The following is a 25,714-nucleotide window of genomic DNA, read 5'->3' on the forward strand; positions in this document are numbered from 1 at the left end:
TATTTGTTATCTGAAAGATTCCGCTAAGAGAAAATAGTTTGTTATAATCTACAAATTCGTCCTAGCAGCATCGAGTTCTCCGAGGTCCTTTTTACTACAGTCGAACTCAAAAGTCAGATGCGTGTGTGTGAAACAACAGAGAGTGACCCGCGCTGAAAGTAGCAACAGTAACAGAGGTCATTAGTGTTGATGACTGACAGCGAATATTAAGAAATATATGAACGCTCAACGCTGGATGGCGCTATTTATTAACCAGACCCGAAATTTCCAGAGAGACGTTTACTGACCGTGGGACTCCAAAGTCATTCCAAAATTCTGGATTCTGCTCTGTAGCAAAGGTCAGCTGCACCGCATCCTGCAGAAAGTTTTGAATTTATTGCAAAAGAGCATAGGCATCATTTTTATTGAGGTACAGTTCCACTATCATCATCCACTATCACCACTATCTACATTTCAAGTGCTCCACTGTAGCTTAGATTCAAAGAGAGCTTTTCTCATTGGCCTTTACACATTTAAAATTTTCGAATGGGTGACGTTATTCTTTATTTTCTAGTGTTGCTAAGTGCATAAACCTTCCATTTCAAAATATTCCACTCTCTAATCTCCTAATTTCTTTGGAAGTGGAGTGAGGGAGAGTTAAGTTTCAGGCTGGATAGCCACTACTGCACATCAGTGCACATACAGACCACATCCATTTGTCATCACGCCTGATCTCCCGGTAAAGGAATCTGTAGATACTTTGTAGACTCTGGAGGGCTCACATTGCTCTTGTGGGAGTTTTAAGCCAGAATCTACTGTATATAGACCCACTGACAGAAGCTACTCAATTTTGTTACGGCACATAACGGAGTGCAGTATTTAACAGTTTGCCATATTTGTGTACAACGACAGAATATAGCAATCGAGGCAGACAAACAGACAGACAGACAGACAGATAGATAGATAGATAGATAGATAGATAGATAGATAGATAGATAGATAGATAGATGGATAGATAGATAGATAGATAGATAGATAGATAGATGGATAGATAGATAGATAGATAGATAGATAGATAGATAGATAGATAGATAGATAGATAGATAGATAGATAGATAGCAGATGTGTTCCCTCCGAGGAGGTAAGGGAGGCAGTGCCTCCTCAAAAATATGTTGAGAACATAATCTATATTACAAAAATAAAACAACGCAAATATTACAAATTGTGACATTAAAAAGTGTACAAGCCTTGTTTTTATAAAGTAACAGTGTCCATCAGGGACACTCACATAAGTAACAGTGCCTCTGTGCCCATTGACTTTTAACAGACCCCTCAGACAATATTGTTTTAATTGTTACTGCCTTTAGTTATTATTTTATAATACATGTAAAAATGCGTAAAAACACTAACTTATTAAAATTTATACTTGGGTTTATTAAATGAAATGTTAGTCAGTGTAAAGATAAAAAAATAGAATTGTGTTTGGTCTCTCTTTTTATGTAATGTTTATTTAAACAGAAAAATTAAGTGTAACTGGGACACAAATTTACATTTGATATGTATATAAAAATGTGAGTATTTTGCGCCTTATTTTAAAATACCACCGCACACCACTGGTAGGTAGGTATGGGTAGGCAGGGAAGGTAACACTAAGTGTGTGGGTGGAAAGGGAACAAAGTGTGTGTGGTGGTGTTGGAGGGGGAGATAAAGTGTAGCTCTGTCAGCTCCGTGTCAATGTGTAACACTTCTCTGAGACAGAAATGGCTTTCCTCAGTCTCTTAACTTCTAGAACCTTACTTAGTCACCTTTTCCTCTCTGCCCTCACAGGTAAGACTTTCTATCTTTCCCTCAGCATTATAGCATTCTCATTTCTCTGTGTTCTTGACACATTAACAAGAAAACTCAAAAGAGCAGACTTTATATTTTCCCTCCCTCCATAAATAATCATATCCTCAAAAAGCACATTACATGCCTAATTTCAGCAGCTAACCTCATAAACGTGTGTAAATGTCTTGCTCTCACGTCAGCCTGGATTAACCAATAGTTTACGGTCATAAATCTTTTACACTAAACAGACTGCATCTTCACCTATTAAAAAGCAGTATGCACTCATTTTAACTAATTTCTAAAGTCTGCATCTATTAACTAGAACCTTTGAAATGTCATTTGGCCATTAAATCAACATTTACTGTCTGTTTCACAGTAGATGTATTTTTAATTCCACGTGTTTATGGTAGTAACATTTTTTTCTGAGACATTAATTATGAGAGTAAAGAACCGAGGCAAAGAGGGTTACTGCTGCATTAGCTTCAGCATTAATGTTTTGTTTACAATATTGTAGTCATATCAGTTTAACATTTTAAGAGTTACGTGATGCGATTCATGTCAAGTCTGTTTATTGGTAATTCAGTCTTTATTCAAAAAATATAAGGAATTAATTCTGAACTGACTACTAGACTTCTGCTGACCGAATAAAGTAAAGGTTGGAGGATTTACTCTCCACATAGGACTTTTGATATTTTAATCCTTGTGACTTTTGAGTCTCTAATTTTAGTAAAGGGACTCAGTGTGACCATAACACTGCAATGCAAAGCCACTGTATTTATAGTATCAGAGTGTATATGTGTGAATTTTCCTTGATTGGTTAAGATGTTCTTGACTGGTTACTATTCTGCTTTACACATGCCAAATAACTATATATTCTTTTTTATGTGATGTTATTGAGTTTCGTCCAAGTGACAGAGTTTAAGTGCATTTTCATGAGGCCTACTCTTTCACATATACTACAGTATACATATGATATGCATTAAATGAATAATCATTGCACCGGCAAATAATAATAATGTTTTATTGACAGGTGGGCTTCTTTCTCTTTGTCTACTTGTAAATGCGTCCATTATCACCAATCCCACTCAAACTCCCCTGACCATCCTCATCACCTCCACAGTAGATGTTTTACCTCTGCCTGCTGCCAATCCTCCAGGCCCACAGGAGGTGTCATATTTACAACAGCCTCCAAAGGAAAAAGCTGTGGAAGGGGAGAATGTGATGTTACCCTGTTTTTTAAAAAGTGGTGTGGATGAAATACTGGCAGTGGAGAAGGTGAGCTGGTATGTGCAGAGTTTGAAGGATAGGAGGAATGTTCTACATGGAAATGAGACGGTGGAGGATGTGTTTGCTGGTCGTGTGTTTTTGTCTGGTAATCTGCCTATGGGGGATCTATCTATGACACTAAGGAACATTTCAGTGGAAGATCAAGGATTGTATTTGTGTGCCTTCATATCAACAAACTCAACTATTCTTCATGGAGGTGGGACCAAACTCAGCATCCGCAAAGAGCTGGGTAAGAGAGAATTAGGGTTGCAAGGATATTAGTGTACAAACCAATATTCAGATACATAATTTAATTATTTATATATATATATATATATATATATATATATATATATATATATATATATATATATATATATATATATATATAAAATTATGTATCTGAATATTGGTTTGTACACTAATACCCTATTAAAGTTTACTAAAATTATATTGAAACCATTAAAAAAACATTTTGTTACTTGAATAAAATAAAAATTAACTGAAAAAAAAACGTAAACTTTTTTTAGCTGGTTGCCAGCATTTTCATTTAGTTTAACTTGATGTATTAAAATAACTAAAACTGAAATAAAAATTTATGGAAACTATGAATACATTTTTAAAAAGTAATACAAAAACTCACAAAAAAATTGCTGAAACTTTAAAATTAAAACGAGAACAGAAAATATAAAAACACCAATAAAAAACTACAATAAAGGCAGATCATTTAATAAAGAGCTAGAACCAGGGATGCTCCAGCATTAGAATTATGGCCAATGCCAATAATCTGTTATGGCCAATAACCAGTAAATATTAAAGTGAAAAAAGTAAAAAATAAAATGGTTTATATGTGAAAGCTCGATAACTGTATAAATGTGAACATATGAAGTACTGTTTTTAGGGAGCCAATTACTGTCATTCATCTGAGACGATGAGAGATTACAGTGAGCTTATACCCTTTTTTTATCAAATCCCTGCTCAGGTGTGATTGAAGAGTCGGTGGGCACTATGATTGGCATCGTTGTGGCAGTTGTTGGTGTGGCAGCGGGGCTGGTTGCTGTGATACTGACTCAGTTCAGGGACAAACTAAACTGCCTTTAGAAATGAAGCGGGAGCCATGGCTTTGGAGGTAAAATGTGCGGAGAGGTTATGGTAAAGGACAAAGGTAAAAGAGAACCAGCACACATACGCAGTCACACTGCCAAGAACTGACCTCAGTGCATGGGAGAATTACATCAGTGAACTATGAGACATTTAGCTCACCCCATATTCTGAATGATAATATATACAAATACACAGACAGATCCAGTGACCCCCCTCTCCCTCAAACATGCAAACCCCTTCAGATATAATATAGGAGAGCAAGAGCTGCTGAGTTATGAACTATTGAGCTTTTGTGAGCTTGCATGATTTTTTTTTGATTTTTTTTTTACCATTTTAAAATACCTGGATCTCTGCATGAATGGTTCATAAGATGAAAAATTGTTTGGTTCATGTTTTTTTATTCAATCTAGTCTGGTGTTGTATGTTCTCAGTATCGAAAGCAGTCTTTTCATATGATCATAACAACATAGGATAGATGTAAGTTAGTAGACTCTGATGTAGCTAGTTTGCATACCTCACGTTGGGCAGATGGACCCATACCAGACTATCATTATGAAGTAATATCAATCAGAAACTGACTTTGTATCAGCACTCAACACAAAACACTTTTTTTCTCTTAAGAGAGGCCTAATCTCAATACTTGATCTGTGCTTCAGTATACTGTTTTAATTAAATAACTTATTTGCAAAGCTCTTCATTTTCACCTACATGCCTTTTGTAAGTCCCACCAGGACGTTCACTTCAGAAATAGCTGGTTTGTGAACTGTTTTTTGTGACTGATTTTGCCCCATGGTTTGTTTACTGTTTAAATCCCCATTTATCCTTCTGACACAAATAAAAAAATATATAAAGTTATAATAATAACAACAAAAAAACAAATAATAAAGGTTTATTATTCAGTGTGTCTGGTGAATTTTCTTGTCTCATGTAAGTATCCACAGACTGAAAAATTTTCACGAGGCCAGGTCAACACAAGCCTGTCCCTGAGGGAAAAAAACAGGTCACAGGTGTGTAATATATTGATTCATAAAGCTTTTAAAAGTAGAACCACAGACCTAGACTACTGTTCAAATTTTGGGGTCAGTACTTCACTTTTTATTTCTTTGAAAGAAATGAATACTTTTATTCAGCAAGGACGCATTCAATTGATCAAGTGACAGTAAAGACGTACATTGTCACAGAAGATTCAGAAGACCAAATCAGCATATTAGAATGATTTCTGGAGGATCAGGGGACACTGAAGACTGGAGTAATGATGTTGAAAATTTAGAATTTTTCATTTTTAAATATATAAAAATACAAAATGATCTTACCAACCCCGAACATTTGAACAGTTGTATGTAAACAATCAGTGAGAGGAACTAGATGAAAATCATCTATTTTTGTTATTATAAAAGAGAGTCATTTAAACAGTTTCCAATCGTTTAATTTTTTGGAACTGAACACACAACAGCACACACAATAAATTTACCACTACAGAAGCCACGATAATCTACCCACACACACACACACTCCAACTCACACAAGCTCACGCACATTAATATGATAAACAGTCAAAGGAACACACATAAAGCAGAAATCACATTCATGAGACAAAACAAGATTCAAATAAATAAGGGAAGCTTCACTGATCCCTTTCAATTGTTCCCATTATTGTATAACACATTTCTATTGGTCACAGACAAAAAAAGGAGATGGGAATAAACACTGTGCTCCCCGTGCTCCAAACACATGCAACAAGGACTCATGAGAACGGTGGTGTGAAAAAAAGATGATGAATTTTGTTTTTGTGCTTCAAGTGTTCTCAGCACAGAGAGATCACAGAGGCATTTGCTTAAGATGCTAAAATACAATCTTGCAGTTCAAACACCAAGTAACAGCAGTAGCTATAGAGTGAGAACACACTCCGTTTACGCTTTGTAAAGACCATATTCAGATTAGCGATGGCTACTGGCTCTGACTTTCATTCGTTGAGATCAGCTGAACAGCTTTAGTGTATATTAAGACGAGAGGTACACATGCACAAGGGAGCACTGGGAAATGCACTGCACAGCACGGGGAGGAGAGAGGTGAGAGACAAGTAAGGTCAAAGGTTGCTTTTAGTCCTCAAGAGTGCGGAAAGAATTCTGCATGTCTTCCAGTAGTTGAGCGTAGTCAGCTTTGATCTTTGCTTCACCCTCTTTGACTGGATCCTGCAAAACACACGCATTATGTAAAATTGGTCAATGTTAACTGAATGAAATGACTGTAAATAATCTAATAAAAAACAAATGTATATGTTTTATTAAAATGTATAATAAATATTATAGTGAATATGTATAAATTATTATAATAAATAATAATAAACACATTTTCAATATTTGAATAATACTAAAATAATGATGGATTGTAATGTATACTATTATAGTATTTATTCATATTTTGAATAAACATTTTTTATATATATATTTTCGCTTTCGCTGTGATGATTACTGCAATGTTATCGTATCCGATTATACTTTTGAATTATTGAAGCGAGAACATACATTATTAATGCATTTACTGTCTTAATATATTTTGTAGCTTATAGAAATTACATGTATTACAATTGTGACTAGTACGTATTTAATAGATACTAGTAGTTATTCATTAGGCACCAGTACTTATTTTTTGTACTTGTTCAATAGATACTAGTACCTATTTATTAGATACTAGTAAGATTTTTTTATTTTACTAGTAAGATTTTTAATTGAACTCTACAGTGGTCATTCTGACTAGTCATAACATAAGGCGAGTAAAAAGTGACTTGTAAGATAAGAAATGTTACAAGTTACAATAAAAAAAGATACTAGTGTCCAATAAATAAGTACTAGTACCTAACGAATAACTACTAGTACTGTATCTATTAAATAGGTACTAGTATCGAATGAAAAGTAATTGTATACAATAAATAAGTACTAGCATCTAATGAATACTAACTAGTAATATATAAAAAGATATTAGTCAATATTGGAATAATTACTAGTCTACTAATTACTACTAATAATTACTTATTGGAATAATAAATTATTAGATGATATTAAAACAGGATAGCTACTATTATCTATTAATTTGCAGTTATCTTCAACCTCATAAGGAACTAGTAAAGAAAATATTAAGAGGTATCTTCTTTCAAACAGATCATTACATAAACATGAGTATACTCTCAACCATCCAATCAGAGTTCAAATGGTAATGCAGGCTAAACTATGGCTATAGAACATTGATTTTTCGTAAGTAACTGGCTTTGTTGGGTTATCTAGCTAATTGGTTAGCATGAATACAAGGAAATATATATGTTTAATATGACATTTACTGTTTTGAATGTACAGTAGGCCATAATAAAGACTTAACTGCCAATAATAAAATTTAAACAACAGTTAAGTAGATCCAAAAACCGGTTCATACCCACCAGCCAAACAACCACAATAGCGAGAGATTGGGATTTTTGGAGAGCATTCATAATTCCTTACAATCAAAAATTCGGAATATTAATCTGCGTCTGAGAATGAGAGTCATGTCAAAATAAGTGTATTTATGCACTATATTACATATGCCTATTCATTATATTTTACTCTAATACCATTAAAAAGGTAGGCTATTATTATATTGCTATTATAAAAATGGCTTTCTGCAATTCAGTCCGTTTCCTGTGTCATCACTCTTTGATATGTTTTTGGTTCACTAATATTATTTAAATAGTACTAGTATCTATTAAGGTAAGGATATCTTTGATCTAAAATGTTACTAGTAACTAAAAAATAAGCACTAGTTCTATTTTTTCTTAACAAGTTAGGTATAATTAAATACTAGACACTATTGGAATAAGTACAAGTATCTATAAATAAGAACTAGTATCTAATAAATAAAGAACTAGTATCTTTAAAAAGGTACAAGTACCTAAAGAATAAGCACTAGTATCTAACGAAAAGGCACTAGTACCTAAAGAATAAGCACTAGTACTTAATGGAATATGTACTAGTATCTAAAAAATAAGAACTAGTAGCATGAAAATAGATACTAGTGGCATGAAAATAGATACTAGTTGGTTAAGGATTAAATGTTAAAACGGCTTGCCATACATGTGCTCTGGAGTCAACGCAATTTTTCAATAATTGAAATGTTTTCATTGTTTTAGTCTCAATTAACATTAACTCTGAAACACTGAATTAAACTAAGCAAATCGAAATTGGTCATTGACTACATCCTCAAAGAGTCTAGGATCTTTACTTCTACACTAATCCCAACATCAATACTTGAGTAACACTACCTTAAACTTCATGGAACTGATCCGATAAAGAATTTCTCCCATGTGTTCACGGATCTGTGCCCAGGTGATCTTGTTATCGCTCTGTGCTGTGGTTTCAACAGCATGCCGGGACAGGTCATAAAAAGCTATCATATTGGACAGGATCCCCACTGTCTTATAGAAGGGACAGAACCTATACGAGAAAGAGATAATTAATAATTATATTAATAAAAAAGTACAGACTGACAAACATGCTACTAGAACAATGAGAAATCAAAAAACAGGGGCTGTGGGAATGTCACACTTTTTATTGTACAGATGATGACTATACCTGTCATAAGGAGTGTAACCGTTCTGCTGCAGGAAGTCATCTTTAATGAGTTTGGCCACCTCCAGAGTGATTTTATCTGTCTCAGCCAGAGATGCCTATGGGTAAGGAAACAAAATAAAAACAGGTATGCATTCAGAATCAATACAAAAATATTGTATAACATAAAAAAATGATATAAAAATATATCACTATACAAAAAAAAATGCAAACAACACTTAGGATGTGCAAGAAGCCGAATACCTTCTTCGGAAAGGCACGGAGAATGGCTTCAAACCGAATAACAAAATCTACTGGATAATAGGAAAAAATATTCGACAGACACAGTCACTCCTAGTGTTTACAGGATAACAGGTGAGCCAGTGAATATTATACAGAAACCTTTAAAATCACTACGCAATAATGTGTGTGTGAACTGTGAAGTGAATGAATGTAAACTTTATGAATTAAATGAGCAGAGCACATTCGCAAATCAAATTGCTGTTTCCATTTCTGTGCGTCTCGCAGAAATCAGGGCTTTGACAAGAGTGATATCAAATAATATACTACATCATACACCTTTCCCACTACTTCATTTGTGTTTTTAAATCTATTTATATCTTCTTTTTATTATTATTATTTATATCTTTCTCTGGCTCACTCTCTTCCGGAGACTGCAAGCATTTATGTATTATGTGTGCATTTATTATATTATGTTTTAGCAATTTTCAACCACTGAATAGTTTTTGAACTTCCATGTTCTCTAATCAGCAATTTTATATAGAGTCTGACTCCATATTTGAGGTTGTAGATGATTGTTCACAGAGAGAGAGAGAGAGAGAGAGAGAGAGAGAGAGATTTTTTCCCTTTTATTTAACATTTAGTATTATTGTTTTAATTAAATATTTCAAATTGATAATAATCTAATATTAGATTAAGATATTTCAATACATTTTATAATTATAATTAAAAAAAAATATTTTATGAGCTATGCAAGGCATATTAAAGGAACAGAATTACATTTAAAATTGGCTTCTTTATTTCTTGAACTTCTGGTGAAAGCCCAGCCCACTTCCGGATTTATCCGAAACAAATAATTTTGTACTTATTACAGATATTGTCTCTGCTGCACACTATTTATAATATATATATATATATATATATATATATATATATATATATATATATATATATATATATATATATATAATAACACAATTTGACTAACAATATCTAAGACACAAACACACCTTTCCAACAAGTTGCACAATCTCAGCTAGGTCCTCCTCCTCCTGCAGAATCTCTTTTGCTTTGGTACGCAGTGGCACAAACTCTTGGAAGTGTTTGTCATAGTACTCATCCAGCGCTCTTGTATATTTACTGTAACTGATAAGCCAGTTAACAGAGGGGAAGTGTTTCCTCTGGGCGAGCTTCTTATCTAGACCCCAGAACACCTGAGAGCAACAGTTCAAATGAGAAGATAAATAATGAAAGATTCTACTACAATGCTTTATTTATAAGAGTTAAATGAATAAATCCACCCACCTGCACAATACCAAGAGTGGCAGAAGTCACCGGATCGGAGAAGTCACCACCAGGGGGAGACACACTGAAGAGAAACATTCATTTCAAAAGAATGACAAAATGTGTGGAAAGAACAGAAACACCTGCAGTTATAACCCCCCACACAATAGCTAAAAAATACATGTATAAACATCAAAGTCTGTAGAAACTTACGCTCCCACAATGCTGACGCTGCCCTCTCTCTCTGGGTTACCCAGGCACTTCACTCGACCTGCTCTCTCATAGAACGATGCCAGACGGGCTCCAAGGTATGCGGGATACCCACTATCTGTGGGAGGAAAACAGGAAGGTTTGATTATGCAGTATAAGAAATTTTTTTTTTTTTAAAGTCTCTCATGCTCAACAAGGCTGCATTTATTTGATTGAATATACAGTAAAAACAGTAATACTGTGAAATAATATTACACTTCACAAGAACTAAAAAAATTCTCTCTATATATATATATATATATATATATATATATATATATAAATAAATGTAATGCATTCCTGTGATGGCAACGCTAAATTTCCAGCATCATTACTCCAGTCTTCAGTCATTAAGACCCTTCAGAAATCATTCAAATATACTGATTTGGTGCTCAAGAAACATTTCTTATTATTTTCATTAAAACAGTTCATATTTTGCTTAATATTTTTGTGGAAATCGGGATGCATTCTTTCTTCAGGATAATCTGATTAATACAAAATGTTCAAAAGAACAGCATTTATTTGAATTAAAAAATTTTTGGTACCTTATAAATGTATGTACTGTCCCTTTTCATCAATTTAATGCATCCTTGGTGAACACAAGTATTATTTTTACTTGTATAACTTGCTAAAACACACAGAAATTTGCAGTGGACACAAAACAGGGATTGTTGAGCTGTACATACCAGCAGGCATCTCAGCCAAACGTCCGGAGATCTCCCTAAGAGCCTCAGCCCATCGAGAGGTGGAGTCAGCCATCATACTGACATTGTAGCCCATGTCTCTGAAGTACTCAGACAATGTGATACCTGGTGACACACAAGCATACTATCTATCAAGATACATACCTCCACACACAAACTATACTTTCTCTTCTCTTACATCTCATTTTACTATTAATAATTGTGTTTTTACCATGACCTGTTTCAAGGCACACAAAATTACAGCACACTTTACTTCCTTAAGAAGGCTCTCGTGTTTACCAGTGTAAATGGAGGCTTCTCTGGCAGCCACAGGCATGTTTGAGGTGTTGGCCACCAGTGCTGTTCTCTTCATAATGCTCTCCACCTTCCCATCTACCTCCATGGTGAGCTATTGAACAAAATTACCGTCAATCATCTAAACCACACTCTCTAGGTATGAATTTCATATCGCATTCTAAACGTAGTATTAAGCAAAGTGACCAAGTATGCTGTCATTAAACTCAGCCATACCAACCTCTGGAAAGTCTCTTAATACTTCAGACATCTCGTTTCCACGCTCGCCACAACCAACGTAAACGATGACATCACTGTTGGAGTACTTGGAGAGAGACTGAGAGATGACAGTCTTACCACAGCCAAAGGCTCCTGGAATGGCTGTGGTTCCTCCTTGGACACAACTGCAAAACGGCAGGAATTAGGACTGCACCCTAATGGTTAAACTGATAATCACGACTGTCATTTAAGAAATTACTTTGTACATTTCATCAGAATTATTCCACTTACAGGTACTGTACACTACAATTCAAAAGTTTGGGGTCCGTAAGAAATTCATTTTTGAAATAAGTATTTTTATTCAGCAAAGATGCATTAAATTGATATTGATCCAAATGCTGTTCTTTTGAACTTTCTATTCATCACAGAATCCTGAAAAAAATTTGTATCATGGTTTACACAAGAATATTAAGCAGCACCACTGTTTTTTTTCTACATTGAAAATAATAACCGTTTCTTGAACACCAAATCATCAATATTAGAATGATTTCTGAAGGATCACGTCACACTTCAAATAGTTATTTTAAATTGTAATAATATTTTACAATATTATCGTTTTTACTGTATTTTGATTAAATAAATGAGGTGAGCATAAGAGACAGTTTAATTTACCTCATGTAGTTTCCTGATTTATTATATGTATCATGTATTTATACACGTCATCGCTGAGAAGATTTTTGCTCACAAATTTAGTAGCAGCAAATAGCACAAGCGGCAACAGACTAGCTTTATTACACGTCCATTTGAGCAGAATGGCAATGGTGATCGCCAAACTCCAACATACATGCTTATCTGCTTTCAAATCACCAGGTAGAGAAGATTAAGTAAAACACTAGGCAGAAAATTTATCAATTAAAAAGTAAAGCTCTGATTGGGGGATTTAAACTCTACAAGCATAAAGGCTTGTTACCAATGAAAGATAAGGGAAATGGCAATTGAAAAATAAGGATAAATAACTTTTTCAGGATAAATATCCGGAGGGCCACTATCGCAGACGATTCTGCTTAACTAATTGAGAAAAGCAGAAGTTGTGATCATGAACTGTCCAGCCTTAGCAGAAATATTAAAGTAAGTGTCAGGTAAAATATAAACTTTACAGTCTCAGTTGTGGAAAGATAATGAGTGTGATTTTGAGACTCACGGAAAGAGGGCATCCAGTACTCTCTGTCCAGTCAGCAGGGGGTGGTTGGCAGGGAGCTTCTCAGTAACAGGCCTCACCTGTCGCACAGGCCACACCTGAACCATGGTGAACTTCTCCTTCACTCCTTCAAACTCCAGTTCCAGCACCACATCCTGACACACACACAGTGAAAAGGGAAGTTCAAGTATTTAGTGAGATTAGGTTTCTTCCTCATCTTACTTAAACATCTTCGGGAGCTTTTCTAACTGTTGCCTTTGTGAACTGTTGACATGAATGACTCTCACGTGCACGTCTATAAATGTGTGGAAGTATTTAAGGAAATGTGAGGATGATTGTGAGTGTGACTCACAGAAACATCATAATTTCCTGGCGGAGCGAGGTAGGTGACTGTTCCCCTGCTGCGGGGGGGCAGCATGATCTTGTGCTTGATGAGAGAGTTCTCATACACCAATCCATAGATATCACCCCCTGTAATGTGACTCCCAACCTGAAAAGCCAGTTAGAGAGTCCAATTAACATAAACGTGCAGTACATCATTTCAATCTAATATACAAATAATATATATTTGTTGTTACAATTTTCAAATTTTCCCGTTTTGAAGCCAAAATATGCCATTAAGCTTCTGTATGACAAAGGAGTTGTTGCATGCGGGTGTTAAAATTTTACAAAATATTAATGTATCAAGACAAACTGTTAGTTAAAACATTTAATGAGATATGTATTATATGGCCAAAAATGATGCGTGCTGTGCTTCCAAACACAGTATAGTTTAGCCTTGCAGTGTCCGCTGCTGATGGTTTAAATTCATTTGTTTCTAAAAGCTTCAGAAGACTTAAAATATTGTTAAAGGGATAGATCACCAAAAATGAAAATGCAATCATCATTTTCTCAACCAATGTCTTAATGGTTTGAAACGACATGAGGGTGAGTAAATGATTTTCATTTTTGTTTGAACCATCCCTTTAATATTCTGGAATAGCGACAGTAAAAGGTGTTAATAATGTGTCTCCTTGCTTCATTTCATAATTAAAAAGAATAGAAATGGTTCTGAAAACATAGCAGGAGTAATTATTACAGTAAAAACAAAAAAGTAAAATTTTGTTATAAATAATGGGGTTGGATTTTTACCCATGAAACACAAACAGTGGTATCAAAAAGTGAATTCCATTGTTTTCCATAAATGAAATTGCGGGGTGATCACTGGCAGTCGAGTTCATTTGTAAATGAAATAAAAATTAACCTAGCCCCCATCCATATTATAAAAATATACCACTAGATTAAGATTATCATGACTCACAGTCTTAGGAAAAAGTGCAGAACGTGAGACCCCTCGAAAAACAACTTGCATGACGGCCCTTTATAAAGAGAAAGACACACATAGTTCCTTACCCTCAGGTTTTGAAAGGGAGAAAATTCCCACTTTAGGTCCCTGTTTAAAGCTCCTATGTTAACCCCTCTAGGGATGTAGATGCTGTTCGTGAGGTCATTGATGTCTTTCAGGGGACGCTGAATACCGTCAAAGATGGAGCCCATGATTCCAGGCCCAAGCTCCACAGAGAGGGGTTTTCCAGTACGGAGCACAGGATCTCCGACAGAAACTCCAGCTGTAGATAGCTCAGGAAAACATATAAACAAATACAAAAACATACCGTGGCAGCGCCATGATTAATACCATGGTAATCTGCCACATACCACAGTGCTGAATGATTAGCCTACCATATTTACATAATACTGCAAGGTACTTTAAATTATTGAATCTTGGTATTAATTCTGTGCATATTATAGTATTTTTTGGTACTTTACTTTGATAACAAAACATACCCTCCATGATTCAGAGTATCTGTGTAGGTGCAAATGTAGAATAATTAAGTATGTTTGTTTTTTTCAAGTCATGCCAGCTTCTTTCAGCAGTTTTCATGAAGAAAACCATACTTGACTTATTAAAACTTTAAATGAGATATTAAATATCCATTTTTCCTAACAATTCTAAAACTAAATTTGGATTAACTTGATTATAAATGATTTCAAGGGTTACAGAGTAAATAAATCACTGATGAATGGTAAAGGATACAGGTCTCCTCATACACCTGGATGGTTGCCATATCTCCCTCCAATCGGATAATCTCTCCCACCAGCTCACAGTGGCCAACACGCACTAGTTCGTACATAGCCGCACCTGCCATCCTAGTGGCCGTCACCACTGCAGTGAACAGACACACAGACTGTAACCTGTCCATCACATGACTAACATCTTCAATTCTTATATTTGTGACACAAAGTCAAAATACAATACTTGAGAGATAAACTTTGTGCTGTGTGTTCAATTTTCTTGACAAAGTGACTTCATTAATTTGGATTTAATATATATGAACATTGAGAACATGTTTTTATTTTTTACCTGGGCCTGAAACCCCATGCACAAATCCAAACTGATCCTCACGTTCCTCATCTCGGATTTTAGGCAGTTTGGAAAAATCCATCTTGTGTGTTAGAAAACCTGAAAGTGGAAGTGTGAGACAGTGAGAATCATTCAAAACGCATCAATATCTTTCAGACAAACGCCAAATCTAAAATCAACATTGCCAAGACGTGTTTTGATTTTCATTTTTCATAATTCCAATAGAACTGCAAGGTCTACTGTGTTGCTCCAGTTCAAAGCAATACTTGAAATCAAATGTGAGTTTCAATCTTATTGGTATGGCAAATATTGCAATAACCACTGACAAATTTAAAGACTTTCTTGATGTCAACATAGCAAAATAGTAATATTAACAGAACCACTATGGCCGACCGGTATTCATTTAGATCAACACTATACACTCCTGTTGTAACAGATGAGTATCAAAGGAAAATGTTATGAATTTGATTTCTGTACTAAACGCACTATTGTATTACGAGATCTAGAAGACTGTCGTAAGGAACCATTGGATGTCAGGTCAGGTGACAGATGGTTGCTAGCAAAGCCTCTAATCAGCGAATTAGCAGCTTTCACCAGAGTAGAAAATGAGATAGGACCAAACAGACTGGTCTGACAGCAATAAAAATACTTGTATATATAAAGAAAAGATTTGTCTTACTGTATTAGCATGAAATGAACGACAATCCGTGGAATATCCTACCAGTGTAGCGAGGAAAAAAATTGTCACGACATAGATCAGCTGACTACCAAGATTAAGGAAGTCCGTATACACAGGGCAAAAGCAAGTGCCCCATTATGGCTCCCCTAGCGGAGATTCTACGTGGAAAGGTATTGCGCAAATGATCCAACATGGCGCCTATACAACCACAGCTTCTCCATTTCCTGTGTTGTTCAACGTAAGGACACAAGGACGCAACTGCCACCAGCCACGCATAATATGTTGACATTTTCAAAATATGTGCATCGGGTATTCCACCAATGTATAGAATTAAACGTTACGTTGGATATTTTGGCAGATTTTGGGTTATCCTTGACGAACTTTCATGCATATTAATTACGTTCTCATCAATATGCATTAGGCAAAGAGTCTGGCGCTCTTTGCGCGGTTGCGTCACAGGGTGATTCCTTTTGAGACCGCGCGTAACCCAGACGTTTAAGACTTTGTTGAATGCAGTTGCAAAAAGCTAGTTTCTGATTTTTTCGGAAATTAACCGCAGACTTTGTATTTTTCATGTTTGCGGATACAATCAAGGTGTCATCGGTTTTGTGATTCTAAAACCACCGGCTTCAATTCGCTGGTTATCAACTAGGACGAGGACTGATCGACGACATATCATCAGCATTATCATCGATAATTGAGGTCTGGGCGAAATACTACACAGTTAAGCTTTGTTTTATCTGAACCGTGATCTGATCTTCGAAAGAAAAACTGGTCATTTGCCAAGTATTGCAGTTTTGATCGCAAGACCGTTGTGAGCATATGGCAAATCCTTCGGTTGTGTGCTAACAGTTAGCTTATTAAGTTAATGGTCTGTTAAGTCCATAAGCAACCGGACAAATATATATATATATTTTTTTTTTTTATTTGAAAGTCATTTCGCTATTCAAAGTGACTCCATAAGGTCATTAGCTGGAAATCAAAGAGGCAACCTTAAGAAGAACACAACTTTGTGGTACCACCCCACCATGTTGGGTATTATGGATCATCACCCAGGTAAATACGTGCTTTTCTTATTGTCATATGAATATTACTTTTCTCGTTTTATTGTAGTCTATCACTCCAGTACTCGGATGTTTTAAACGAGCCTCGTGTAACACACCCATTATTTAACAAAGAGCTCCTGGATGGATTAACTACTCATGCTAACAATAATATAACTTATCCTCTTAGGTTAAGTACGTTACATGTAACTGCACCTCTATACTATCTCCGGATACGTAACATGTAATTTTTTGAAGCATATTTGAAACGTTCTGATACCAATTGGCTTCTTTGTTTTGCTGACTAGACAATGTTTCATCTGCTCGTCTTTAGCTTTTAGCATAAGCAGCTCTGTTCGGATGTGAAGATAGTTACTCGAGCAAATGAGTTCACAAACATTTGCAACAAGGTTTAACGTTTTGAAATCGATATCTTTTGCTTACACATGTAGCATTCCAATAATCACGTACGAAAATGACTCTTAAGTTACTTTAACAGTATCTAGTTAGCAGAAGCTAAAGCTAACTTGACAGTTCGTTTAACGCTGTAACGTTAGTTTCACCGTTTAACTTTAACAGTGTTTTGCCAGTAATGCAGATGTCTTCTGTTTCTTTTACAGACACCGTACGGAAATGTAAAACTGAGGCTTTGGTAAGTGCTGTCGCAGTTATGTTCTGCAATGGTTTTAAATGGTGACACAGGCTCGTTACTTATTTATAGCTTAGGCCACATGTGGCTGAACAGGGGGGGATGGGCTGTGGATAAGATCAGTATCTGTCTGTAATCACTGAACCTAATTGGCAAAAATATGTTGTTGTTTTTTAAATTATTTGAGATTGGTGTCATAATATATATATATATATATATGTCTAAAAGTACTATTAATCATTATTATTAGTCACTATTAATGTAATTTGTCTTTGTTCCAGCCTCCAGAGCGTAGGAAGAGGACCGTTGAGGATTTCAATAAGTTTTGCAGCTTTGTCCTGGCCTATGCTGGGTACATTCCACCTCAAACAGAAGTGAGTTGAATGTCATAATACAAGTCATTTTGTACAGAAATCAAGGGGTAACTCCGACCGTCTTCGTGGTAATCACCTTCTGCTGACACAATTGTTTCTTAAAATACATAAAGGAAAATTAATTACTCGTCCTCATGTTGGTTCAAACCTGTAAGACTTTCATTCATCTTTGGAACGGAATTTAAGATATTTTTGATTCAATCTTAGAGCTTTCTGTCCCTTCGTTGACAGCTACGCAACTACCTCTTTGACGCTTCAAGAAGTTCATAAAGAGATCTTAAAACTAATCCATATGAATTAAACGGTTTGATCCAAATTTTCTGAAGATATTCGATTGCTTTATATGATGAACAGATTTAATAAATGCTTTTATTCCCATATAAACATTGATCAGCAAACATAAACAGCAGCCGAACATGCTTGAGCCTCCGCTTACCACAACTGATGTGTGAGTTGATGAATGTTTGTATGTGAAAAAATGGCTAAATTAAACCTACCGTATAACAGTGAAATCACAGAAAGCTGAAAATTTCCATCAGTGGCGCGGAAGCATTGTCAATGTCATTTAGCGTAATTTTCATCAATGACGAGGAAAGAGTTAAAACAGGGAAGTATATTAAAGCAACACTATGTCGTTTTTCAACCTTCATTATATATTTCCAAGACCCTTGTGATGGTACATCGACTTACAATAGGTTGAATGACACGCCTGCCGTAGCCTGACAGTGTCCGTATCGCTTTTACAGGCACTATGTAACTTCGGGGTTCGGGTAGGAACCCGAGCACAAAAAAAAACTACAAAATTCGACTGCTTTATGGCATACGTCACTTCCCCCACCACCCCCAACTTCCTCAAATTCTGACGTGAGAGCCCAACTAGCGTTTGATACCCGTCTGTATGTTGTTATCATGACCGAAGCAACATTTAAAAGGAAGAAGGCAAAGGTTTTGTCAGAGGAGACTAAAAGAAGAAAAAGGGAGAGTGACAAATTAAAAGACCGGACGAGGATCACTATTGAAGGGAGAGCAAGACCGTTTGAAGATGGAGAGAGTGCGCGCGCGACCGGCTCTCTCTCTCTATGCTCATTCTTTAAGTAACATGCACGCTGTCACAAGCGCAGCAGTCAGTCATCTATAAAGTGTTTATAAATTTATAAATAAATCAGGGAGCTGACTATCGCGCGAAATGTAAAAGGCTGAATAACATGGCCTGGCCATGTTACGGAATCTATCTGGTCCTCCATTTATCTTCATGAATCAAGTAATGCTAGTAGAGTAGCGAATTATCAATATGGTAGCTACTATAACATGCTAGTTTACGATGGTTATAATAAATAATCTTTCAGGATAACTATCCTAATGTCTACAGGCTGATAATCATGTTTGTTTATTTATTTTTCTGGTGAAAGTGTCTTGCCTCAGGCTATAATGCAAATCGATTTTCAAATTTGCAGATTCAACTGTGGTAGCTTGATATTATAATATTGACGATATATGGCTATTACCTACCACACAAACATTAAATTGAATTAGCATATCCGTTATGTAAAACAGTAGACAATAGGCTACTATAATAACGCTAGCTTGTAAACGTCAGCTACGCGATCTTTTGACGTTTGAAAAAAATAAAACCCATTGAATTATATTCATATGACATGCTGAAATATATGCCAATGTACCTGGGATGAAGACATTTCACACGCAACGCTGGCAGTCTGCCCGCGAGAACTCAAGACAGTATCGGCTTGTCAACAAATGCACATGTGTATCCCCTGGTGTAACCATGACAGATTTTACGACAGTATTAGAAGACAATACTGTTTCCCAACTGTAGGGGGACCCCGAGAGCAAAAAACGCAAAAACTACATAGTGTTGCTTTAATATCATGTCAGCTTTAAAAACGTTGACATTTTTTCACTGAGGGTCATTTGAAAAATATTAAGTTATGACTGTTTTATAAGCTTACATTCCACCATGCAATGCAAAATCTTATGCAGATTATGAGGGTACTACATTTTTGCTAAATTCTGCTGATGTGCGTTTTCAGGAGAGTTCGTGGTCTCCGTCTTCATCTCCATGTACACAGGAGCTTTCTGAGCTCTCCGGTGAAGGGTCCATAAAGGATAGCTGGGCCGACGCTCACTCGGACCTCAACAACATTCACAACTTGGTTTACAAAGCTGATACTGACAGCAGCAGCACAGAGTTCAGCCATCTTCAGTCGGACAGCTCCTTAGACCAGATGAGACTGAAAGACTCTCTGAACCAGATCCATCTTCATAGTAAAGCTGAGAGGAAGAAAGTGAAGAAACTCGGACGCTTATCTTTAGGAGGGCCAAGAAAAAGCATCTCGGAGGCAAGAGCACACAAACAATCGAAAGCAGCATTGAAGAAAATGAAGAGATCGGTAAAGGCTGAGAGTCACTTTACACCCACAAGCCCTCTGAATGAGGGGCTTCAAAAGGAGGAGGGACTAACAGAACAGGCGATTCACTTGCATGAGGCGGGGCTTAAGCTGGAGTCCAATCAAGAAACAGACCTGAGCTCTTGCGAAACAGACACACTGGTGACCGATGAAGATATTATGGTGGAGTCTGGTAAGTGTCAGACTTGGAATGTTAATATTGCATTTAATGCAGTGCAATAAAAAGGTTGTCATGGGATATATGACACGCACATGGGTCAATTCTTTGAAATTGAGATTTGTACATCATCTAAAAGCTGAATAAATAAGCTTTCAATTGATGTATGGTTTGTTAGGATAGGACAATATTTGGCCGAGATACAACTATTTGAAAATCTTCAATCTGAGGGTGCAAAAAGATCGAAACATCGTGAAAATCGCCTTTTAAGTTGTCCATTTATGTTCACGATTGTGCTGCATCCACTCACAAAATAAATAGTTTTACATATTTAATGTAGGAAATTTACAAAATATCTTTATGGAACATGATTTTTACTTAATATCATAATGCTTTTTGGCATAAAAGAAAAATCGATAATTTTGACCCATACAATGTATTGTTGGCTATTGCCACAAATTTACTCGTGCTACTTGTAACTGGTTTTGTGATCCAGGGTCACACACACACACACACATATACAAATAAATTAATCAGCTATAACTCATTCATGTCATAGATGTGTTGCCTTTTAAACTCATTTACGTGCTTATCAAGTATCTTCATCCTTGAAGAAAACATGTTTGCTTTTGTATTTTTTTTTTCTGCATCTGATCATTATCAATCTTTCAACCATTTATATTGTTCTTTCCACTGTAGGTGATGATTCATGGGATCTGATCACTTGTTATTGCGGGAAGCCTTTTGCCGGACGTCCCATGATTGAATGTGACGAGTGCTCCATATGGGTTCATCTCTCCTGCGCTAAGATTAAGAAGTCCAACGTACCTGACATTTTCTACTGCTACAGATGCAGGGACTCTCGGGGTTCCACGGTCAAAAGAGACCTATGAGAAGGAGTGTATGGGTGTACATGTGTGTATTTAAATGGACGAGATGTTCTCATTCCGGTCCTTTTTACTTTTCTGATTACTATTAATTAGTTTCTGTTAAATTAAAAGATTTGATTTATATAACTCCATTTGTTATCCTTTGTTCTGTGTTGACAGATTGGTCTTGGTTTATGATATTAAGTGGCTTTCAGGTTTAGGAAGGCTTCTTTAATCTCATGCACTTATTTGCACTACTGTATTTTGATTGTACACAAATAAACTCAAATTAATATGGGTGGAAACTGTGCACTATGACCATATATTATGTGGATAAATGAATGAACATCTCTTTTGGCCCTCTGGTATTTCAAAGGAAACTAGTTAAATTAAAACCGAATTATTATAAAATACACACACACATATATATATATATATATATATATATATACATTTTGTTCAGTGATGATTGTTTACATCACAAGAGCATGTCCGGATACTATCTTGATACAAGTCAAGAAAGAAATTTAATTTTGTGTAAAGGACCATCAAGATATTGTATTTTTTTTCGCATTGTTTTCATGACATTTAACCACAATGCTACTTCCAGTGAAGTGGTGTTCTAAATGAATCCAGTGTTTTTCAGTCTTGCCACTGAGGGTCCCTCTCCACATTTGTTGCAAAAAACAAACAAACACCTTATTTGGGTCAAGGAGCACTTTAGGAAAGATCTGATGGGTGCAATTAGGAGCGTAAGATAAGGGATACCTCCAACACAGAACTGTACGACTCAAACATTGTTCAAATCAATGTAATTATATTTTATAAGTGATGTTCTAGGAAAAGTTTTTCAGTCTTGTGACGAATATCCTCACTTGAACTGTTGCAGGAAGTTCTTAGATTAACCTTTGACCGTTGTAAATTAAATTTCAACATATTTAGCCAGTTTTAATGCTTGATTTTTGTTATTTGTGTATTAGGTTGCAGATCAAGATTTTAGGCACCAGAATTTAGGCACCATTTCCAACTTTCACCAAAAAGTCATGGTAAAATTGTTCTGTTTTTGATTTTAAGAATGAAAGCATTTGTAATTTTTCTTATTTTGTTTGTGTCCTGCTCATCCCAGTGTCTATAGTATATGTATGTACAGGTGTATATGTTTGAAAGATAAGGAAATGCTATATTTTTCTGACCATATGCAGCAGTAAATTCTGAAAATAAATGTTCTTTTACAGTCAGGTTGATGTTAATTTGCACTGTTTTGTTTGTTGTTTTCACTGCTCTCTCAGTGAGCAATGTCCAAAGGGAGTGTAGTCAAGTGGGTGTGACAAGACATATTCACATATATACACACTCCCCAGTCACATGCTCCAGTGCAGGTGTGTGATTCTACACTGCTCATCTGCTGAAACCCTGTAACTGTCACCTACTGAACGTGAGGTAAGCACATACAATATGAGATTTGGTTTTGCTATTTAATTTTACTTAATTTTCCTCAGGTTCAGAGAGGAAAATCCTTAGAGGAAAAAAAAGTATGTTATCGACAGCAGGATTTTACTTTGAAGCAACACGTTATGTGTTTTGAAATAATTAAATAGAAATAGCTTTGAATGTTTCCTAGAGGATCATCGGGCTCGGTGTATCTTAAAAACCTACCAAAAGCTATTCGGCAAGGAGCGTGTTGATTTTGCCTTATAAATTTGAGTATTGTTCAACTGTAAGATTAGAAGCAAATAAAGCACATCTTCTGTTATTTTACACCGGTTTAGTACAATGGTTTTCGAGGTGTATGGAATCATTCATTTTTTTACCTTTTATTAGAACCCTTGCCATTTACTGAGTTTAACATGGCCCAGGCTTATTCTAGCCCAGCAGCTGTGCCCCCTGGTTTGGAGTACCTTGCACAGGTGAGCATAACATTTGGAAATAAGACAGTAAGACCATAACGTGTTGTAGTATTCCATAGTTCCAGCGAGTAATATAATAAGTGAAGACATACACAATAATAGGTATTTTGTGATGGGGGAAATGTACAATGGAATATGTGTATACACAACATATGCTCCCTGTCCTGCTCTTACAGATTGATCAGATATTAGTCCATCAAAAGATTGAGCTCCTTGAAGGTAAAGTAACTCATTTATTCTTTTATGACATTATGATATACTATTCTGCACCATTCAAAAGATCGAGGTCGGTAAGATTTGTATGTTTTTGAAATAAGTCTCATCACAGCTGCATTTATTGGATCAAAAACAGTAATATTGTGAAATATTATTGCAATCACTCCAGTCTTCAGTGTCACATAATCAATGTTTCAAATGGTTGTAATGCTTAATATTATTGTTTAAACAGTTAAAAGTGTACACTTTTTTTTTTTTTTGGAGGATTCATTGTTAAACAGACCCCAAACCTTTGAAAAGTAGTGTACACTATTGTTCAAAGGTTTGGGGGTCAGTTAGATTAAAATAATCACTGGCCCCAAACTTTTGAATGAATTATATACATACTATATTTGTTTTTGGACACTGTTGTCACTAAATAAATGTCAAAATGCACATAAAGTCAAAATGCTAATGAACAAATGATCTTCTTTGCCAGCCATTATTGGCTTTGAGACTAATAATCAGTATGAGATTAAGAACAGCCTGGGTCAAAAGATCTTCAACGCTAAAGAAAACACTGACTGCTGCACACGGAATATCTGTGGTCCTCTGAGGAGCTTTGATCTACAGATAACAGATAATTTTGATCATGAAGTGATTCACTTGATAAGGCCTTACCGCTGCACATCCTGCTGTTGCCCCTGCTGTCTTCAAGAGGTAATAACTGAAGTTCTGTGGAGAGTTTTTCTGACCTTTGGAGATAGAAAAAAACAAAACAGATTTTATCAACAAAATCTTGTCTTTGCAAAATGTACTATATTTATATCATCCTTTTTCCAATTATGTGACTGACTGAAGATGGAAGTGCAGTCTCCACCAGGGAATACAATAGGCTACGTCAAGCAAGACTGGCATGTGTTTAGGCCCATGTTCTCGATCTATGACATGTCCAAAACAAAGGTGCTGTCCATCGAGGGGCCTGTGTGTGCCATAAGCTGCTGTGGGGATGTGGATTTTGACGTATGTATTCATGTGGGATTTTGTCAGTTTCTCACCTTATCAAACAGTGTGTCTGTTTGTTAGTGAAACACTGAAACGAACAGTATCAGGTGGATGATAATTTTTTTTGGATTTCACAAGATTTTTTTTTACCAAAGGTTATGTGCGTTTGTCTGTCCTCTGGTGCAGGTTACCGGTAAGGATGGACATCCAGTTGGACGTATCAGTAAACAGTGGACTGGCCTGATCAAAGAGTCACTGACTGATGCTGACAATTTTGGCATTAACTTTCCCATGAACTTGGACGTGAGGATGAAAGCAGTTCTGCTGGGCGCATGTTTCCTTATAGTGAGATATGACATAAAACATCCATTCATCCACTAATATATACCCATTACTTTCTTTATACGGCCATTCATACATTTATTTGATTGTTTCTCTGTGTTGTCCCACAGGACTTCATGTTCTTTGAGGCGACTGGTGACTCAGGACAGCGATGCAGTGTATTTGGCTAATAGGGAGTGAGAGAAAGATTGTGGTTCTTGATTAAATTTATCTGGTATATTCGTATGTAGTATCACTACAGTTACCACTTGTATGTGTTCTAAAGTCAGGAAAATCACTATAAAAGCATTTTAACCCAGACCGGCTATAGATAAACTTGTTTTTTGTGTTGATTTTCTCTTTTGTTAAAAATTTGAACCCATAAGAACCCACTGTGACGTGGGTGTCACAAACACTGGTGATTATCTGGAAAGGTCTTTTTAAAGCATTGTACCTCACTTTCAACCCAGGAAGTCCCTAAGGGACATTTAAGGAACACCCAGGTTCAGTCATGTGACAATGTGTGCATTTTTGTTGCCATGGTAACATTTCCAAAATGGTGGCCTGTCTGGTGTGCACATGTTGCAGTGTCAGCTATTTTTAAAAACACTTTTTTTTGTTATTAAAGGTATGTTTCAACCCATGCAATAATTCTAATGTTTTAATAACATATCCTAGATTACACTTGACCTGATTTTAAAACATGTCTTCTACAAATTGTTATAAAACAAGTTTTGAAAATGTTGTGGTGACATATGTGTCACATCGGGC

At 35.9% G+C, this 25,714-nt stretch overlaps 4 protein-coding genes across 7 annotated transcripts; 3 read left to right on the forward strand and 1 right to left on the reverse strand.

The window, feature by feature from the left end:
• Window positions 1-1,615: 1,615 nt before the first annotated feature.
• LOC143748855 (uncharacterized) lies at window positions 1,616-5,078 on the forward strand. Its single transcript, XM_077241098.1, has 3 exons — window positions 1,616-1,806; window positions 2,837-3,322; window positions 4,055-5,078. Exons 1-3 carry the CDS (start codon window positions 1,740-1,742, stop codon window positions 4,171-4,173), a joined length of 672 nt encoding a protein of 223 aa, XP_077097213.1. The 5' UTR covers window positions 1,616-1,739; the 3' UTR covers window positions 4,174-5,078.
• A 502-nt stretch (window positions 5,079-5,580) lies between these two features.
• On the reverse strand, window positions 5,581-17,622 carry atp6v1aa (ATPase H+ transporting V1 subunit Aa). Of its 4 annotated transcripts, none has more exons than XM_077241095.1 (15): window positions 17,604-17,622; window positions 15,319-15,417; window positions 14,992-15,120; window positions 14,310-14,524; window positions 13,270-13,407; window positions 12,921-13,072; window positions 11,742-11,904; window positions 11,507-11,615; window positions 11,210-11,332; window positions 10,488-10,602; window positions 10,296-10,359; window positions 10,001-10,204; window positions 8,775-8,869; window positions 8,465-8,636; window positions 5,581-6,368 (listed from the first exon to the last, which is right to left on the reverse strand). In XM_077241095.1, exons 2-15 carry the CDS (start codon window positions 15,398-15,400, stop codon window positions 6,276-6,278), a joined length of 1,854 nt encoding a protein of 617 aa, XP_077097210.1. In that variant the 5' UTR covers window positions 15,401-15,417; window positions 17,604-17,622; the 3' UTR covers window positions 5,581-6,275. The 4 variants fall into 4 exon arrangements, with proteins under 4 accessions (XP_077097210.1, XP_077097209.1, XP_077097207.1 ...); XM_077241094.1 differs by lacking the exon at window positions 17,604-17,622 and adding an exon at window positions 16,040-16,141; XM_077241092.1 differs by lacking the exon at window positions 17,604-17,622 and adding an exon at window positions 15,998-16,136.
• phf23a (PHD finger protein 23a) lies at window positions 16,453-21,825 on the forward strand. The gene is made up of 5 exons (XM_077241096.1): window positions 16,453-17,053; window positions 17,661-17,692; window positions 17,971-18,063; window positions 20,112-20,661; window positions 21,346-21,825. The coding sequence occupies exons 1-5, from the start codon at window positions 17,026-17,028 to the stop codon at window positions 21,537-21,539; spliced, it is 897 nt and encodes a 298-aa protein (XP_077097211.1). The 5' UTR covers window positions 16,453-17,025; the 3' UTR covers window positions 21,540-21,825.
• Window positions 21,826-22,804: 979 nt separating this feature from the next.
• Window positions 22,805-25,262, forward strand: plscr3a (phospholipid scramblase 3a). The gene is made up of 7 exons (XM_077241097.1): window positions 22,805-22,955; window positions 23,337-23,422; window positions 23,599-23,641; window positions 24,117-24,337; window positions 24,479-24,640; window positions 24,809-24,967; window positions 25,075-25,262. The coding sequence occupies exons 2-7, from the start codon at window positions 23,363-23,365 to the stop codon at window positions 25,132-25,134; spliced, it is 705 nt and encodes a 234-aa protein (XP_077097212.1). The 5' UTR covers window positions 22,805-22,955; window positions 23,337-23,362; the 3' UTR covers window positions 25,135-25,262.
• The last annotated feature ends 452 nt before the right edge of the window (window positions 25,263-25,714 follow it).

Source organism: Siphateles boraxobius, unplaced genomic scaffold, assembly GCF_051911475.1.
Source record: "Siphateles boraxobius isolate OS27281-9 unplaced genomic scaffold, OSU_SipBor_1 24, whole genome shotgun sequence".
Taxonomy (NCBI): domain Eukaryota; kingdom Metazoa; phylum Chordata; class Actinopteri; order Cypriniformes; family Leuciscidae; genus Siphateles; species Siphateles boraxobius.